Here is a 20,926-nt window from a genome sequence, read left to right as displayed (position 1 = left end):
ATAACCATATAATATATAATAGAACTTAAGCAGTTCTGCCCGAAACAAGCATTGACAGCCAAGTCAAGTCAACCCCCCCCGACCCTCAGATTTAACTTCACGATTGCTCAATCTCTCACCATCTTCCCATCAAATCACCATGCCTCAACCTCTCAGCGCTCGCGCCCACACGCACACACACACACACACTCACACTCTCTCTCTCTCTCTCTCAACTTCCTCTAACCCCAACCCCCCATTCTACTGACAGACAGGCCCCTCTCTGTTCATTCAAGGGAGAACTTGCTGACTCTACAACTTCAGGTAAAACAAGCAAGGTGAAAAAACGCTTTTGGTAGAAAGAAGGAAAAGTCACTTCACTCAACGCACAACTGACACAAAAAACAAACACACCAGGAAAAGACCAAAAAAAACACAACTGGGTGATATGACCTTTTCTGCAACCTTTGGAGAAAAAAAAAACGATATATAATGAGACTTCCTGAGTTGCCCACACAGACAGAGACACACACAAACGCACACACACACTTTCCGCTGACAGAGTGCGACCGTCAAAGGAGACACACGCAGCTTTTCAAAGCATGAGCGCGGGAAGGACCATGTGTGTGTGTGTGTGTGTGCTGCTCCCCCTCTAAAGAGGGCCACTGGAGAAGACACCCGTGTGCCCATCAGAGGCCTTGCTCTCCACCAGCCAAGCGCGTCACCTTCACCTGCGCCAGGTGGAACGTGTGTGTGTGTGTGCTAGTCTCCATCTTTGAAAATCTAGGCTGATGGTTTGCTGAGGGAGTGCTCTAAAATTCTCAGCTGGGATAAAAAATAAAAAATAAAGGATTCCTCCTCGGGACAACAAAAACAAAATGCCTTTCATCTCAGACAAATATTTAGCCCAACGACTGAGAGACGGAGTTGAAAGCACAATAAGTGGGAGAGAGGAGCTATGCTTGCTGGGCACAGCTGGCAGTGCCAAGTCAGACAACCGATTCACAACTGCCTGTAGAGCTGAATGCTCTAAACAGTGGAAAAGTGCTCTTTCAACCCGCCTTCAGATGCTAGCCATGCATTTTTCATCCGTCTTGTTGGATAGGGTGTGTGTGCGTGTGTTTGAGTGTGTCTTAGGGGTGAGCCCTCTGCAATCACTGAGGCTGATGCCATGCATGCCACAAAAGCAGTTAGGTCCCTGATAATGGTAGACGTAACGTCCAAGCAATGGAGAAGTCCCTTGTGCTTAGAAAGTTTATAAAAGGAGAAGTCAATTTGTCTGTTGGTCAGAAACTATCGGCCATCATTAGTCTAAACTCAAAGGACACTCCATGAACGTGCATGTACCTCCTGCAAGGACGAAACGCTGTACCGCACAATGTTAGCAAAAATGAAACTAAATTCGTTGAGTCATCCCGTGTATCAGAGCCATTGCAAAACGCAATGGGTTCTTCCTAGGCCCACGCTACACTCTCAAGAAATTCATGAAAACCAAGCAGGTAGTTTTTGTGTAAACTCAAAACACACAGAAAATATCACCTTCTGGGAGGCAACAACAAAAGCATAGGGCCTTAATTTATTGTTATGACCAAATTATGCATCCAAAGTTCATTCCAAACTGCCATCCAGCATCGCACACTTTATTTAAATGGGGCCATCCATCGCATTGTTAACTTTTATGCTAATGCACCGATGTGAAACTGTTCATCTTATGGTGCACACCTGAAAGGGGGATTGGAAGTTTTTCCAAATTAACACTCAATATACAACTCATTCTACAGCTTCCACAAAGCCAGCCTTACCCAGACCCCCTTCAAAATGAAAATAAATGTGAAAAGGGGGGGGGGGGGGGGGGGGGGGGGGGCTGGGCGCTGACCCGGAAGTGATTACACAGCAGCTCATTAAAGAAACTTCCAGAGCTCTAGATGAGAGGGAGGGAGGGAGGGAGCGTGTGTAAATATATCCCAGGCTCCCTCAGCATCCCTGCTGTGCAGACGCTGTGCTTTCCTGCAGTCCAGCATTGTCTAGACACAAATATATGCAGTATATCCCTGCAGCAGTGCCGAGCCAGGCAACGCCATCTACACAGAGTGACTCAGATACAAAATGACCACAATGAAAACGCATGTGAAAAAAGGCAAAAAAAAAAAAAAAAACTAAAATAAGTTGAATATCCATGTGCATATACCTGGTAAAAATTGTAAATAAATATAAAAAAGGCAATAATGAAAAGACAAGAGAGATGAGGGGATAGAGAAGATGTAAGGATGGATGCATGGGTGCATGAGTGGATAGATGGATGGATGGATGGATGGGTGGATGGATGGGTGGATGGATGGATGGATGGATGGATGGATGGATGGATGGATGGAGAGATGGATGAGACAAGCTACCTACTCCTAGGCTGAAGAATGCGGTCATCTTCTGGTCTCCTCTTGAAAATAATAATTTTTTTTTTTTTATAAAAAAAAAAAGTCTCCCTGAGACCACTCTCTTTCAGAAAATCCCATCGGCTCCAGTGAGCAAACCTCAGAGTGTAGTTAATAGCCAGGAAATTAATCTCCAAAAGCCGCTTCAGCACAGGGGGGGTGGGGGGCTCATCACATGCACAAACTATGATTGAGTCATCTAAGGAATGTGTGTGTGCATAAATCACAAATGAGAGAGGGAGAGAGAGAGAGAGAGAGAGAGAGAGATAGAGAGAGAGAGAGAGAGAGAGTCTGCCTGTGTAAGGTGAAATTTAAATCAGAAACTAGAAAGGGGGTTGGGGTGGTTGTGTGTGTGTGTGTGTGTTTGTGGTTATGTCACTGGTCTGTGGACGGGGCTGCCATGAGGGGGACCACCGGGCCAGCTGAAGCTAATGAGGCTACTGCTGGTGGCCAAACACACACACACACACACACACACGCGCATTCACACACACACCAAACCTCAGCCCTGAGGGGCTTACACCTCGCCTGCTCCACGCACTCCCTGTGTGTGTGTGTGTGTGTGTGTGTGTGTGTGTGTGTGTGTGCCTAATGACTTGTATTAGTGTGTGTGTGTGTGTGTGTGTGCATGCGTGTGTGTGTGTGTGTGTGTGTGTGTGTGTGTGTGTGTGAGGGGGTTGTGGCACGGGAGCTTCAGAAAGTGGGAGGTTTGAGTCGGCCCTCAGCAGCCCAACTGGCATTGTTGGAACCAATAGCAACGCCTCTTAAGTCAGCCAGGAAGTAGCTGACAGCTACTGCCTCCCTCCTCCACCGCCCCCCACCCCCTCAGCCCCGGCCCCCCCCCCCACACACACTCAACCGTGCCACTGTCCCTTCCCCCACTCGACGACGCACCATCTTCCTCTTTCCGCTTCTCTGAAAAGCAGCAAGACAAGCCAGAACTGCTACAACATGCATGACGCAAATTTGCTACAAACATTTTCAACATCCCGCATTAAGAGGAGGAACACACACAGAGTGAGGGAGGGAGGGTCATTTACGACTTGCTTTTAAGGAATATTGCCTTGCATCACAGCATTACAAGCTGAGCCCCACAGCAAACCAGACAAACCACGCATCTACAAGCTTAGGTTTTGGACCACTCCTGTGCTATGATAAACTAGAACCAGACGAGCCACGCATCTACAAGCTTAGGTTTTGGACCACTCCTGTGCTATGATAAACTAGAACCAGACAAGACACGCATCTACAAGCTTAGGTTTTGGACCACTCCTGTGCTATGATAAACTAGAACCAGACAAGACACGCATCTACAAGCTTAGGCTTTGGACCACTCCTGTGCTATGATAAACTAGAACCAGACAAGACACGCATCTACAAGCTTAGGTTTTGGACCACTCCTGTGCTATGATCAACTAGAACATGACGAGCTAAGACCATGTCTTATTGTGCTGCACCAGGGAGCCTTATTAGGCTGGGTTTCAGGCACCGTCCCGGATAAGCAGCTGTCATGCTGAACTACCTTCAGGGTGGCCAGTGCTAGGACGTCTTCTACTATAGGCTGTGCGGTGCGGTGCTGTGCTGTGCTGTGCTAGGTTACATGTCTCCTATTGGCCAGGCTGTGCTGTGCTGTGCTGTGCTGTGCTGTGCTGTGCTGTGCTGTGCTGTGCTGTGCTGTGCTGTGCTGTGCTGTGCTGTGCTGTGCTGTGCTGTGCTGTGCTGTGCTGTGCTGTGCTGTGCTGTGCTGTGCTGTGCTGTGCTGTGCTGTGCTGTGCTGTGCCAGATTACATGGGGCTCAGCTGTATTGTACTTTAACATAATTTCCAGACTATTAACCGGAGTTTATATCTTGATTTTGCTAAATGTTTTCAGCTCTGAGGTTAATACACGGGGGCAGGCTATACATGGGAGTTTGTTTATTTCTTTTCGTCATTCTTTACGATTAAAGCACAATCTGATTCAGATTCATTTGACTATTAGGCACTGCGGTTATTTAATGCATGGATGTGGTTAACACATTGATGCGGTTGGCAGGTAGGAAATGTACTGCACTAGGTTAGGTTGGGGACACTGTGTTGTGTGGGCTCAGTTTAGGCTGCTTCATGCCGTGCTGTTCTGGCCTGTGCTAAACTGCATTGTTTGCAGGGCAGCCGCTTTGCTGGTCTAGGAATCGGGCTGGAGCTTGGGATGCTGTGCAGTGCTGGTGGGACTTGGTGAGGCTTGGTGGGGTTTGGTGGTGCTGTGCTATGGTGGTGGGGTTGGTGGGGTTGGTGGTGCTGGGCAGGGCTGAATGGGACAGGGTGGGGTTGGCGGGGTTGGTGGTGCTGGTTGTGCAGTGCAGTGAGACTTGGTGAGACTTGGTGAGACTTGGTGAGACTTGGTGAGACTTGGTGAGACTTGGTGAGACTTGGTGAGACTTGGTGAGGCAGGATGAGGCAGGATGAGGCAGGATGAGGCAGGGTGGGATTGTGCTGTGCTGTGCAGTGCTGTGGGGTGCAGTACAGGGCTGGTGGGGCTGGTGGGGTTAGTAGGGTTGGTGGGGCTGGTGGGGCTGTGTGGTGTGGTGCTGCGCTGCAGTGAGCTTCCAGGAGGAGACGGGGAGGGGATGAGACATTAAAAGCTTTCAGGAGACATTAGTCATCCTCCACCCCTCTGACAACACCACAGGCACGGGCTGCTAAGGGCACTCCAGAGACTCTACACACATGTCTGCAACTGTGTGTGTGTGTGTGTGCAACTGTGAGTGTGCAACTGTGTGTGTGTGCAACTGTGTGAGTGCGCGACTGTGTGAGTGTGCGATTGTGTGAGTGCGCGATTGTGTGAGTGCGCGACTGTGTGAGTGCGTGTGCAACTGTTTGTGTGTGCGCAATTGTGTGTGTGTGCAATTGTATGTGTGTGTGGTAGACACATGTCTCTGAAAAGCTTTGCAACATTTTTTTCCTCATAAAAAACCTGAGGCAAGAAAGTTTGACATCTGTGATGCTGATCGACCACAGACAGATTGGCTGAACTCTCCAGAACATAAGCACAGACAGTGTTCAACATGTCCAAATCAAACAGCCCTTCTTTTTCAGATGCCCCTCCTGATCCAACCAAAGCCATCACTGTCCATGCTACAGCAACACTACAAAGATCTGCCATGTGATGCATGTCCAACACACCTCATTACAGCACAGCCAGTGGCACCACCCCACCTGTCCATCCTAAAGCCAATTTATGTTTCTCTATAGAATCTACGTGGTACTTTGCCATAGTCTGATGCGCAACCCCCTAGAAACGCAACTATCCGGGAAACTCAGACAGCAACAACTGTGATTGATTGGCCTGCTTGCCCTACATTTCGGGAGTGTTGACAATGTAGACTGTGTCCAATCAACATCCTAGAACAACCAATCACACTGCTATGGATTGCTGACTGTGGTCTGTCTTCGATAACAAGCTGTCTTCTTTGTGGGAAATTAGCCTGCTAATGTGCTAACGCTAGCAGGTTAGCTGGCTGATCAAATTGTTTTGGTTGCAATTAGACAAATCAGTGCAGATTTCTTGCCAATGTTTAAAGAAATCTCGTTGTAAAAAAGACAAACAAATTACATTCACACAAACATTGGTGATCTAAGGAGTTTGGTCTGTCACCTTTGATTACTTGTGTACACATACACACACATATAAATGGTATAACCAGCAAAGCGAGCCAACTCTGAGAGCAGATGATTAAGAGGTTTGTACTGATGGTGCCAAGAGGTTTGTACTGATGGTGAAGTGAACCTTATACTTCAGGAGGGAAGAAGGAGAAGGAGAGAGAGGGAGAGACAGAGAGAAGAGGGAGAAGGGAGAGGGGTAGAGAGAGGAGAAAGAAGGAGAGAAGGAGAGAGAGAGCGAAAGAGAGGAAGGAGGGAGAGGCTTACCCATGTCCTGAAGAGGCTCTGTGTCTGCAGGCTCACTGCCATCCATGCTGTCCTCATCATCTGCCTGCACCTGACCTCGACTGCGCGACCTAACACACACACACACACACACACAACAATGTTAGCAATTAATACACAGATCTTGATTTAGCCTTAAAGAGAATGAATGAAAAACCAGAATGAAGCATGGTTTATGAAGCATACTATTCAAGGCCCCACTGAAAAGCATTCGCCATCTTCTGAAAACCAAAGGAAGCTTCTAGCAAACGAGAAAAAGAACACTGAGGAAAGTGTGTCATATCTGCAGGCTATAAGCCTTGAGAAGTGCCATGGCTTAGCCAAAGCTGCAGGGGAGGGGAGGGCCATCCACTCATCAGTGCTACATACTTCAGTGGAGCAGGCCGCCACACACACACACACACACACACACACGCTTTTCTGCTGGGCGGTGTTGATGGCACTGTTGGGTTATGTGGTTGCCGCGCTCTGTGTGAGTTTATATGTGTGTGTGTGCGCGCGTATGTATGTGTCTGTGGTTGTGTGCATGTGTGTGCGCGCTGCGTTAGCAGAAGTATAGACTGATGGGAGGTGGGGAGGGGTGTGTGTGTTGGAGGGGTGTGTGTGTTGCGCGCTTGCGGCGGTGTTGTGGGAACCATCGAGCACACTTCCTGCTGAAGGGTGTCACGCAAGCCTCCGCCATCGCTGTGCATTCTCAATCACCCGGCTCTGCTCACAAGCGCCTCACACACACACACACACACACACACACACACACACACACACACACACACACACACACACACACACACACACACACACACACACACACACACACACACACACACACACACACACACACACACACACACACACACACACACACACACACACACACACACACACACACACACACACACACACACACACACACACACACACACACACACACACACGGGTCCAGCTACAGCACAATAAGCACATTTGGCATATATATGCCCGCGCCAACTTCAGTGGATGGGCAATTTAGTTTCAGAACCTCCCACTCTCTCTCTCTCTCTCGGCTCTCTCTCTCTCTCTCTCTTGGTTTCACTATCACTCCCTCGCTCTCTTGCTCTCCCCATTTCTCCTGTACTCTTTATGTCCCTCTGCTAGCGTTTTCCCTGTACACCCACTACCAACATGCCCCCCCCCTCTTCTAAGTGGGCAAATAATCAGCTCACTCCTATCCACCCCCCCCCCATTAACAAACACCGTCAACACTGGTGTCACAGCCCAAAGCACCAGCCAATGGCAGCGCGGCACGGCACGGCCGGCAGCTAGCGCTCAGCTGCTCGTCACCATGGTGACTACATTGAGTTTTTTTCTCTCTCTCTTTTTTTTTCTTTTTTTTTTTTAAACAGACGCGGCCAGGCCTGCCAGCACATCAGAAGAGCGCACCAACAGGAAGAGAAGGAGGGAGGGAGGGAGGGAGAGGGGGAGAGAGAGAGAGAGAGAACGAGAGCGGAGAGGCATGGACGAGGACGAGACTGACTGAGGGTGGGAGACGAGCAAGAGAAGCAGTGCTGGAGTAATAACATCAACTCCGGGACAGAACCAAGACTGAACTAAGGCCATAGAGATGCAGAGAGAGAGAGAGAGAGAGAGAGAGAGAGAGAGAGAGAGAGAGAGAGAGAGAGAGAGAGAGAGAGAGAGAGAGAGAGCTACAGGCTAGGGATGTATTTGCATTTTAAAGTCGCTTTACTGCATACATAAAAGAACAATGACAACAACGAAAACAGCAACAACAAACACTGTGACTGTTCCCTCACGTTCCCTCACGTTCCCTCAGTGAGAGGCCTAACTTCTTGACGCTGGTTCCTTCAGTGGGTTCTGTACTGCCAGAGCCCTTTGGGGGTGGTAGAAGCCGGAGGGGGTGGGGGGCTGGGGGGGGCAGAGGGGAGCTGAGCCCTCACTCACGTTCAGTCGAGTGGAAGAATCACCTCAGGCACTGGCACTCAGATTTCTGCCCTCTCCTCTCTCCTCTCTTCATCCCTTCATCATCAACCTCTCCTCTCTCCATCCCTTCATCATCAACCTCTCCTCTCTCCTCTCTCCATCCCTTCATCAACAGCTCCATGTTCCCTTTTAACCTAGTTTACTGACTTCTGTTTCACTCCATGACACCAATGCTTGGGCACCTCTCCTCTATGCAAAGAGTACAAAATGTCTACAAGGCTCCCCATTGGAGCCGAATCAAGGGTAGACACAAGGGGTGCGTCCAAATTCGCAAACATAGGCGAACGTTTGTGTACATTTGCAAACAGTTTTCCGTTAGCCTTGAGTTTTCAGCAAACACTTGCGATCAATTGCAAACAGTCTGAGGTAGTTCCCGCGAACATACAGTGGAACTGGATGTCAGTTTGACGAAGGCAACAATGCAATTACCATTAGAACGGAATGTTAGCACCAAATCATTCAAATTTAACTGTTCAAAGAAAACATGTTCACCACGAACGTCCTCTATGGTTGTGCAACACGGTCTCATACCCAACTCGTTGAACGAGGACGCATGGTCCAGCTCCCTGGCGTCAATATTGGAAGCCGAAGGTGAGCTAAGGGCTCAAGGACTCCGTACACAGATAGAGCGTTCTGATTGGCTAGGCTGGCCTGGATCCTAGCACAGGCTTGGCCTCAACGGTGCGACCCTAGACCATCCCGCTAGACAAAAATATTTTTGGCCGCTAGAGTGCGTCTAGATTTCCAGGCTACCCTATTGACACAAGCTGCAACACATGTCCACAAATCAAACCCTAAACTCAGCCATGTTTACCACTGAAAATCAGTTACGTTAATGTTGCAAGCCACATAAATGTGCCATAGAATAATGTCCACCAAAGGAGACAATCCATACTCCACACGAATGTGCCATGAAATAATGTCCATCATTGGAGACAATCCATACACCACACAAATGTGCCATGAAATAATGTCCACCAATGGAGACAATCCATACACCACACAAATGTGCCATGAAATAATGTCCACCAATGGAGACAATCCATACACCACACAAATGTGCCATGAAATAATGTCCATCATTGGAGACAATCCATACACCACACAAATGTGCCATGAAATAATGTCCACCAATGGAGACAATCCATACACCACACAAATGTGCCATGAAATAATGTCCACCAATGGAGACAATCCATACACACCACACAAATGTGCCATAGAATAATGTCCACCAATGGAGACAATCCATACTCCACACGAATGTGCCATAGAATAATGTCCACCAATGGAGACGATCCATACACCACACAAATGTGCCATAGAATAATGTCCACCAATGGAGACAATCCATACTCCACACGAATGTGCCATAGAATAATGTCCACCAATGGAGACGATCCATACACCACACAAATGTGCCATGAAATAATGTCCACCAATGGAGACAATCCATACACCACACAAATGTGCCATGAAATAATGTCCACCAATGGAGACAATCCATACACCACACAAATGTGCCATGAAATAATGTCCATCATTGGAGACAATCCATACACCACATAAATGTGCCATGGAAAAATGTCCACCAAAGGAGACAATCCATACACCACACAAATGTGCCATGGAATAATGTCCATCATTGAAGACAATTCATACACCATATACAGTGAGGAGAAAATGTATTTGATACCATGCTAAAGTTGCCTAAAAAGAGGAATATAAAATCATCCTTTGACAATTGATCTTAATGTCTTAATTAAAAAATTGAGTAAAAATAAAACCGCCAAGTACCCCAATTTTCTTTGTGATTGAAGAATGTTTCATAAATAAATAAATGTTCTTCCTAAATGCTAGGGGGAAGGAAGTATTTGACCCCCAATGTAACCCTATGGGAATTTAACACATAGGGTTAACATAGGGGCAGGCAGATTTTTATTTTTTAAGGCCAGCTATTTCATGGATTCAGGATATTATGCATCCTGATAAAGTTCCCTTGGCCGGTGGAATTAAAATAGCCCCACATCATTACATACTTTTCACCATAGCTAGAGATTGGCATGGTGCTTTTTCCAGTAGGCCTATTAGCCTGTTTGATGCTCATTGAGCTCAATGCAAATCAAACAGGCTAATAGGCCTACTGGAAAAAGCACCATGCCAATCTCTAGGTATGGTGAAGGGTATGTGATGATGTGGGGCTATTTTAATTCCAAAGGCCAAGAGAACTTTATCAGGATGCATAATATTCTGGATCCATGAAATAGCTGGCCTTTAAAAATAAAAATCTGCCTGCCCCTATGTTAACCCTATGTGTTAAATTCCCATAGGGTTACATAGGGGGTCAAATACATCCTTCCCTTAGCATTTAAGGAAAACATTTATTTATTTACAATACATTCTTCAATCACAAAGAAAATTGGCATCCTTGGCGGTTTTATTTTTACTCATTTTTTGAATTAAGGCATTAAGATCAATTGTCAAATGATGATTTTATATTCCTGTTTTAGCATGGTATCAAATACATATGCTCCTCACTGTAAATGTGCCATGGAATAATGTCTATCATTGAAGACAATCCATACACCATACAAATGTGCCATGGAATAATGTCCACCAATGGAGACAATCCAAACACCAAAGCTTTCTCCTCCTACTCTTCCCAACCCTTTCAGACAACACGCAACCAAACCATTCAACAAATGCCCTATATTCCATCCTACCATTTACACACACACACACACCACACACATCACACACCACACACACCCATGTCATCTCAAATTATTGCATTCCATAACATTACACAACTAAACATCAACTCATCACCCTGGGGATGCACACCAACCGTATTATCCCTTTGCCTGCTAGGCCAGCTACAGTTCATCAGCAAATCTGCACATACAGTATTAGCACTGAGCAGATATCCAGCCGCTTGCTAGATGACTAAACCCAAGAGTGTCCGTCCGTAGACACCCCCCACCACCACTACCACCAGGCACAACACTTTCATTCATCTGCCTTCAACCTTCAAGCCTCCACTGATCTGCCAGTCAGGCGTACCGAGCATGCTGGGTAAAAAGAGACTGAACCGTTACTGGGGTGAAGGAAAACAAGTCACAGAGGAATACGGATGGACAGTTCAGCCGCCTCTGAAGAGTAGCCAGTGAAGGTTCGGCTGAGGCGAGGCAGGGGGAGAGGGGGGGGGGGAGGAGGGGGGGCCGGGGGGGGGGGGGGAGAACAGACAGAGCAGAGAAGGGAGAGAAGGGAGAGAAAGAGGGGCGACGGCACAAAGAGAAACGGACATTCAGAGCAGAAAAGGAGAAAGGAGAGAGAGAGAGACAATGGACAGAACAGAGCAGAAAAGGAGAAAGGAAAGGAGAGAAAATGGACAGAACAGAGCAGAAAAGGAGAAAGGAAAGGAGAGAGAATGGACAGAACAGAGCAGAAAAGGAGAAAGGGAACGAGAGAGAATGGACAGAACAGAGCAGAAAAGGAGAAAGGAAAGGAGAGAGAATGGACAGAGCAGAAAAGGAGAAAAGAAAGGAGAGGGAATGGACAGAAAGTACAGAGTGCAGAAGTGGGCCAACAGAAAGATACTGATAGGGGAAGAGGGACCAGATAAAGGGAAAGGAAAGAGAAAAAGAAACACACCGAGAGAGAGAGGGGGGAGAAGAGAGAGAGAGAGAGAGAGAGAGAGAGAGAGAAAGAGTGAAAGAGAGAGTAAAAGAGAAAGAGAAAGAGAGGAAGAGAGAGAGAAGGAGAGAAAGAGGTGAAGGTTGATGTGGAAAATGGTTACCCCGGCTCCTAGGCAGCATATGTTCCCTTCAGCCTCTCGAACAAGTGACTGAACAAACACGGCCTCCTGAAGGTCCAAGCACGCTCCCTCTGCAGCAGACAGGGGCAGAGCTACAGTTCTGCACTACACTTTCCTGGGCGACGTGAATCTAGCATTTGGGCAGAGCTACAATTCTGCACTACACTTTCCTGGGCGACGTGAATCTAGCATTTCCGGATGCCGTCAACTCATTCACCAATGAAAGAGCGAGATCTGAATTGCATAACGTTCAAATTCCACCTCTGATAGCTTGACCCAAACTTACAGTAGACAGGGTACCATGTGATGAGTAACACACACACACACACACACACACACAAGCAGCCCATCCCTGTTTAAAGGACATTTCCCCAGACTGGGCATTATCTGGCCCACATCTCGGTAAGCGAGGAGAATGGCGGCGGGGCAGTGGCCGAGGACACTGCGTGAGCAGGCAGGAGATAAATCTAATGCAGCGCGGCCCTCTCAAGTCAACTGTCCAGGGGCACTCGTCCAGAAGAGATATAATTAGCTTCCATTAGAGACGAGCCGCCAAGCACGACGAACGGGTTAAAAATATCAGCCCGAGCTTCGGGGATAGCAAGGGCTTTGTCCAGGGCCTGTGGGGTTATTCTCTCTCCTTCTCCCTGCTTCCCACCCCCCAGTTTCTGCCACCCCCACCCCCCCCCCCCCCCACACACACACACACACACCACTGGCACAATGCAGCATGGGGGAAGAGGAGAGCATCAGATGTCCAGGGTTGGGTTTCTGAGTAGAGACGGATCCTGCTGCAGCCGGCTGGCCTAGCGCCCTGTGCGCTGATCAATGACCTACATCATTGAAAATGCAGGCCATTGTGCTGCTGTCTGGGACAGGTTTACCACAGGTCACCACAAAGCACCACCAATACCCCCCCCCCCCCCCTTTCATCTACCACCACCAACACCTTCCATTCTGATGTGTCCCACACCAATATCCAATGCAGCCCTCATGATGACCTGATCTAATGCCCTAATGTTTACAAGTGGAGTGGAAAATGCCAGGTACTGTAGAACAGTTAGCCACAGCTCTGGTGGAAAACTAGAAACGCATCCACCAGGTCTAGAGACCCAGCGGTTTCTTCCAAACTAACTCACTCCCCAGGGCAAGGGCCAACAGGGCAGCCTGGACTGGAATAGGTCAGCTCTCCGTTACATCTACTTCTACTGTACCCATATCCACCTCATTCCTTAACCCGGAAATATGTATCGTTGCGATGGTTACGATACTGTTTTCAACTTCCGTTCATTCTGTTAACATGTGCGTTCTCCGTAGCTAACTAGATTATGCCTCAACTTAGATTTCTTTCGAGATATTGACAATTCTGCCCTCAGCATGTATATACTACATCATATATAACCGATATAAAATAGAAAAGTTTACTTTTATATGCGTTATGATATGTTAAGCACCGTAAACCGTCACGTTAAAACAGATACAATGCAGCTTCGCCGGAAATAGAAAACCGTCTCGATGTCATGGCGACCCCCATTGTTGGGCTGCGGAATATCGTGGATATGCCCACGCTGAGGTCAGCACGGAAGGCAAGCACTCAGTAAAATGAGTACACGAACATTAAAAGTGGATCTGAACACAACATTTTTATTATCTTGATAGACAACAGCACGGATCCCTGTCCATGTGTGTATGTATAAAATAAATTGATGGACAAACAAACAACGTTTTCTTGATTAAAGAGTTGGGGAAACACAGGGGAGGTAGTAGCAGCAGCCTCGTTTACATTCAGACTTTTATCTCAGTTAGATTGACATCATTCCAATTGAGGACGTCGGCCCAAATGTTTCCATTGAATTTGAAGGCAGTACGAAGACTGAAATACTACCATTTTTAGTAGCTTGTAAATAGCGTATTCATCAATGCTAATACGCGCGTTGCGTTCTAGGAATATTGCCGCCATGTTGGAAGCGCACCGAACGTAATAATCCATTCATTCAGAAGACAAGAAGCAGAAAATTGAAAGCGATTATTTTGCTCTTGCGATCGTGGGTTGCGCTGTTACACCCCACTACACAGCAACATACGACCAAGAAGGCAAACATTAAGTAACAGGAACACACCAACAGGCGGAAGTAAATCCATAGTAAAGTAAGGAGTGAGGCTGCCAATATGGCGGCCTGCGAAGTTTTCACGTCACGATCCCGAGCCCTACATGCTCCTCTGTGCAATGCAAACAGACGTACTTAAAGAAACAACCAGAACCGTTCTACAATATTGATGTCAAATAACTGTCAGTACATAAGCACAGGTGTTAAAAATCTATATTGCCCATCTTCAACACCTCCAAATTCAATGAAGTGTACACACACACACACACACACACACACACACACATTTGGAGTTGCTTTCAATCCATATGTAGGGATCAGTCTGTAGCAGTAAACACGAATAAGACATGGTGGAAAAAAACCTCAGTCCACAGTCATGTACCCGCAGGACAGCACACAAAACACTGAGTGCTGATGCAAGACCTGGGTCATCTCAGAAATATAAAAATGCAAACAACTGTGGCAAAACACTGTACATCAGCATCAAAGTGTCCTTCACAATACACCACGCTTAACTCTGTTAAGCACTTGAGCAACATCAGGGGAAATTCTTTGCATGTAGTGCTAAGTAGCTTGTTTGCTCACCAAGTTGCTAAACCTGATCGACTAGTTACGGCAAGAATTAACCAGAAGACCCTTTTCTGTGGAGCAGGAGAAAGTTGTGACTCAAGCTAGCTTTTAGTCCTCTTGCTCTCGAGTTGTTTTAATCTGGCCTCCAACCGGTCTGGATCAACTCACGCATCAACGAACACAGAACCGTGCGTCAACTCATCCCATTAGAGGTTGCAGAGACAAAGGGAAAATAAGAAGAAAAGCAAGAAGAGAGAGTTGAGAGGGGAAAAAGAACATGGCTCCTTGCTCTTCACACAGTTAGACATGCTCTGCATTATGCATGGCCCATGCCTGTGTTCTGCTCGGCGATCCACGCTTTTGTTAAACAGGGTAGTCTAAATGGATTTAACGTGTACCCCTCGTCTCTGCTGGGGAGGGAAGGGCTGAGAGGTAAACAAGGGGTGGGATGTGGTCTAACCAGCGGGCTGAAAGCACACAAACACCCTTCTGCTGAGCTCAGGCCTTAGAGGAGGTCAGGATAGTTCTTCAGGGAACCACCGTTGGGGAAGTCTTCCACATATCAAACTGACGGGCGCCTGGGACCAACACTCTTGGGGACTTCAGTCAGAACAGAAGACTTGGGCAAGACACTCAAAAACTTCAGCTTCCTGCATCTCCACTGACTAACGCACTTCCTTGTAGAGACACATGTAGATTGTCAAGGTAAAGGAGGAAGAAAAAAGCCAGAGGTCTGTGGTGCTTTTGTGCCATATATCATCATTGTATTATCTCTGAAAACTGTGTTGGGGGAGGGGGGGGGTGATATTAACATGAGAATGGCAGTATTTTTTACTTCATAATCACACTGTGTTATGCTGAGCTTGCCTAAAAAGAAATCAATAGCTTCTGAGGTCAGGCTGTCAGGCTGTAAAATAAAAAGCGAGCCTATTCCTCCAACCTCCCACCACCTTCCCACAACAACTTGGCCCCACGATAGCTTCTCACTGAGAAACGGAGGAAAACAGACCAGAGAGCGAGCGAGCGAGCGAGAGAGAGAGAGAGAGAGTGAGCGAGTGAGAGAGAGCGAGCGAGCGATAGAGTGAAAGAGGGGGGAAAAGAAGGGAAGAGGAAAAAAAAAAAGAAAAAAAACTCAGAGAGAGCAAGTAGTTCCAGCACGGCAGGCGGGACTGAAAACCCGACAAAAACCCGACATGGATTCTGTGGATGAGGCCTTGGGCACACCCCCCTTCAGTCCTGCCCTGCTAGCTCTCACTGCATGCAGCTTAACTCTTTCCTGCCCGCAGAGTTCGCCTGAACCAAGAGCCGTGGCACTTCAGCCTGGTTAACAGTTGAGAGTCCAACCAGCAGCTCCCGGCGATTACACCAGCAGCCACGGCTATTTCCCTCCACTTTCCTTCTCTCGGTACTGACTAACGCATAGAGGAGGAACTAGTCACATCTGTTGCACATGCTTACAACACAGGTTACCGACTTAAACAAAAACAACAAAAACAACAACAAAAAGAGTTTTAGCTTTTTGTTTTTTGTGACAAATGATTGCACCGATGAGCACACAACTATTACGAAATGAGGACGTTGCTAAGGCTGCTGTGCAGTGAGGGGGGGGGGGGGGGAATTAAAGTGTGTCGCAGGCAGAAAAAAAGAGAAAAACAATGATGTGACTGAAACAGTCCCCTGCAGTCGAGTCTTAGAAATACAGTCAGCGCATTCTTGCTAACAGGCCCGGTCAGCGCTGAGTGCTGGCTTTCCGGCAGGCAGCTTGTGTGTACTAGAGCCACTGCTGAAGCTCAAGACATGCGCCCCTGCCCCCACTGCAGCCGGGACTGCAATGTGGTATTGCTAGTGCTGCCTCCACAACCCCCACCCCACGAGTGGACAAGAACAACTGAACACACCTGCTACCATGTGCACCTTACAAACACATGGCCAACATCAATTTCTCCCAAAATTTAACAAAATGAAGACCTTTTCAGCCTTACCAGAGCAACAACGCGTAAGATCACACGGTACACCGTGCACAGTCCCTATGGAGACAGGAGAGCAAAGAACACTGAGAGCTGCCACTGTGGTTAACACCAGACCTACACCCCTCCACTTCCCCTGCTGTGCTGATAGGCGGCCTCCAGAGACAACATCCATGCGCGGTAACAAACACAACCAGCTCAACATTAGCTTTATTTCTGTCATTTTTAGGTATAGGTATTCAATAGGTCATTCCTATTCTTCGGCAACCCATGGCTTCATGATTATGTTCAGAAACCATGTAACGGGTCTCAGTTGACACAAGCCATGAAGACTACTTGTTCTCAGCAAACGTGGAAAAACTTCTAGAATCTTCCTTCTCAAAGACCCATATAATGTAAGGATCCTTTCTCCTCAGCTGAGACTCGTGACACCCGTAGTCGTAGACATCGTAAACAATCCCGGAGACTTCTCGGCACAGCCCCACTGTACCTGTGGTGTCAGATGCCGCTTTAATCTGGCCGATATCGCCACCGCTTATTTGAGGAGTGTCACTCGATCTGAAAGAGGAGGCCCCAAGCTACTTCTGCAAGGCTGCTCCTCCACAAAAGGTCCCCACCATTAACTTTAGATTTGTGTGTGTGTGTGTTTTTTTCCACTTTACGTGATGCCATGATCATCCCAGACCTAAATGAACAAACCAAACATAAGAGTATCTCAATTACAATCCCTTACTCTGGTCTATAGGACACTTAGTAGATCTGTACCTTGCTATCTTACCTCCCATGACCCAGCTCTACATCCCCTCTCACCCCCTGCGTTCCTCTGGTGAGCATCTGCTAGGTCGGCCTTCCATCAACGCTAGCAGCTTGGCTACACTGGGTCGCAACTGTGACGCTCCTCCACTCACAGGGTGTAAACGCTTTTTACAAGACTGGTCCATTTAAAAGCAAAAAATATATAAACGTATGCGGCGCTATAACGTCAATTGTAGCCAGTACCATTGATTATATTGGAAGCTAATTGTTACAGCCGACGCTCCACGATCAGAACGGTTCAGTTACATGCCTGGTGTTGCCCCCTTGTAAGAGGTCACAGTCAAGACTCTCACCTTCTGTGATTCTATGTTGGTGCTCTTCAGTTTAGTAATAGTTCTGCGATCATCAAACAGCGTCTTAAGACTCATCTGTTCACCTTGTTTCACATTTTCCTCTACAGAGACACAGTTTGAATATGGTTATGGTTGTTGCTATTATTCTGTTCATTCTATAAATCTATACCTACCTTACCTTACTTCACTATAGACTGTGACCTGATTTAAATGTGAATGCAAAGTTAATCAATGCCATTGTAAGTCACTTTAGATGAAAGCATCTGCCAAAAGGGTGTGAACACCAGGAATGATAAATACAAAGATAACTGTAACTGTGACTATAACAATGTTAGCCTCCAAACCGACTAGCGGTAAGGAAAGTCTCTCTTCCTGTTGATGAATGTGATGTCTAAAATTCTAACTGGCTGCTCACTTTTTACTGTTCTCAAAATCACTCTGAAAGTGATCAGCAAACATATCGTTCCTAGTGCCGCTTATGTGTAGACATGTGATACTTGTTTGCCTTTATCGCTATAGCTACCAGTCTTGGTGTGAAAGACTCATAAACATAAGCATCGATTTTCTGTTAAATTTTAGATGGTATTCATGAAAATATTGAACCTAATGTCATTATTTTTTTATTTTATTTTATTTGTGTGTCTAATGTGTTAACTTTCACAAATAAAAAAAACCAAATTGAATAAAAAATACAGGCATGGCAGTAAAGAGATGTTATACCAGGAGCAGGAATAGCAGGGTGAGGAAAGTGAATGCTGGTTTCCAGGCAGAATCTCTTTGCGAGCTTCTCCAAGCACTTCTTCCATGCTAATGCACCTCAGTACACTCAAGAGCCTCCTTCAGACCCATCTCAGCCATCGGCTCTGCTCCACTTCCTGCTTCGTGACACCCCACTCCCCCACCCGGCACACACTCGCTCACACACACACACACACACACACACACACACACACACACACACACACAGAACCGTCCAGAGACACATCGGCGTACGCACACGCACACACACACACACACACACACACTCACAAACTTTCACCAGCAGCAGTAAGGTTACTTCAGGCAGCCCAGAAGTCTTAGCATAAATCCACACATCTCCTAAGATTAGTCATTGGAGAGGCAGCACAGTGCCAGATTTAAATGCTCAGAGATTTAATAATTCATGGTGCTTAATGAATTGATTCGGTGAATGTAGGTTTTGAGGGTTGGGTGATCTACGATTATGAAAAAAATATGACTAACAGGCCAGGGGAAAAGATTACTTAATCATCAAGTCACACATTTGCAGCAGCCAACCATGCCACAACTAATTACATTCAGGGCATAGTTCGTGGGATAGAACAAAAAAAATGGCGCTCAAATGTAACAGCAGCCGCTAGTTTAAATTAAATTTTATATATATATATATATATATATATATATATATATATATATATAAATACATATTTATAAACATAAATCTCAGCAGACAACCTCCTCCGAGCCACAGCATCCTTGGCTACCAAAGACACAAGGAGAGTTTTGAATTCACATGGAGGAGAACGAGAGCAACAAAGTTACTGAAAGGGTGACAGCAAAAGAGAGAAGAAGATACAGAGGAACAGCGAAAGGCAACGAGGGAGAGGAGAGGGAGTGGAGAGGAAGAGGAAGAGGAAGAGCAAGAGGAAGAGCAAGAGCAAGGTCAAAAGTGTGAGGAGGAGCACGACAGTCACAGGGTGACTCTCAAACACTCTCCTCGATCCTTGAGAGGCGTTCCCACTGATCTATAACTAACACTGGATAGACTATCCCATTGTTGCCGCCCCATCATTCTTTATGTAGATCAGCGAGGATCGAGGCCCGAGGAGGAGGAAGGGGAGGATGCATAAAAGACCAAATGAGAGGCACCCATAGAGCAGAGCCGGCCCGGCAGCACACAACACAACGAGCAGCGTAAAAGAACCAAAACACACTCACTTCCTCTTGGGTCTGGGCGCATGAATGGCAGAGGCCGCATCCTTACGAGGCCAGCCTCGGGGACGACGGGCACTGGGCGCTGGACTCCCCGCGGGCGGAGCCCCAATGGGCGTGGCCTCAGCACTGCTCAGGGGAGGAGACTGTCCTTGGTCAGAGGGCTCCAGACTCTTGTCCTCTGATGACATTCTGTGGAGGGGGGAAAAGAAACACAAGAAATGGCCAGCATCAGTTAAAATGGAGTCAAAACCAGCTTTTTTTTAGGCTCGATTATCACAGGAGTTTGTCGCTAACAGGCTGAGAATATGCTGTAGGTACATTTCTGGTAGACAAGCTGGGAAGAGGGCCCTCGGGGGCACTCTGTGACAACAAGCTGCTAACGTCTTTCTGAATCCCAAAAGTTGACAATACTCTTAACATTGACAGCACTGAAATGATTCTCCAGCAATGAAGGTCTAGCCAAGTACTTCAGCAACGGGACTATTCATCAAACCATTAACGGATATGCCAGGTGGACAAAATATTTTTTCCTCGATCCTGAAGTGAGGAGAGGTGCTTGGTTTAGTTCCAACACTACCGTCCTTCCAAAGAAAATCTGAAAAGCAAGCCGAAAACATGCACCAGCAGTACAAGCTTGAGAACTGAAGTGTTCCGCGGCAACACTGCCCCTCAAGGCTAACCCAATAAAGGCAATATTACATCATTCCATCGCTGTTGACAACAGCGACAGAGGGGCATAACTACTCACACTTGTGTCCCAGACACATATTCAGCGACCAGGGCTTTGATCAAGTTTGGTGGATAGTGTGATACACAGGGGGACCAAAGTTGGACAGGGGAGGAGTGCATAAGGACTGGTTGAGATGAGCAGAGACGAAGGGCTAGCTGGTGAAAGAGACAGGAAATATGGCAGAGAGAGTGAGGAAACACAAGCACGGGGAGAGAGGAAGAGTCAAGGAAAGACCCAAGAAAGACAGGAGCAGGAGGTGAGAAGAGACAGGGAGACCTCGGGGCCAAAACAACACAACTTAGGAGTAAAGAACAGACACAGAGACGAGAAAGAAGAGTGGGACACAGTGGAGAGGGAGAGATAA

The 20,926-nt window shown here is 47.1% G+C and overlaps 1 protein-coding gene across 2 annotated transcripts in view; it reads right to left on the bottom strand.

Moving 5' to 3' along the window:
- kmt2ca (lysine (K)-specific methyltransferase 2Ca) overlaps positions 1-20,926 on the bottom strand; it is a 144,682-nt gene that overhangs the window by 118,665 nt on the left and 5,091 nt on the right. For both annotated transcript variants that reach the window (XM_062520844.1, XM_062520845.1), the window contains exons 2-3: positions 19,836-20,021; positions 6,314-6,402 (exon numbers count right to left, since the gene is read on the bottom strand). In XM_062520844.1, the coding sequence (XP_062376828.1) occupies positions 6,314-6,402; positions 19,836-20,020 (274 nt within the window). In that variant the 5' untranslated portion in view covers position 20,021. The remainder of the gene's footprint in view (positions 1-6,313; positions 6,403-19,835; positions 20,022-20,926) is intronic.

The sequence above is a fragment of the Sardina pilchardus genome, chromosome 19 (genome assembly GCF_963854185.1).
Source record: "Sardina pilchardus chromosome 19, fSarPil1.1, whole genome shotgun sequence".
In the NCBI taxonomy this organism is placed as follows: Eukaryota; Metazoa; Chordata; class Actinopteri; order Clupeiformes; family Clupeidae; genus Sardina; species Sardina pilchardus.
This window is presented reverse-complemented; position numbering and strand designations above follow the sequence as displayed.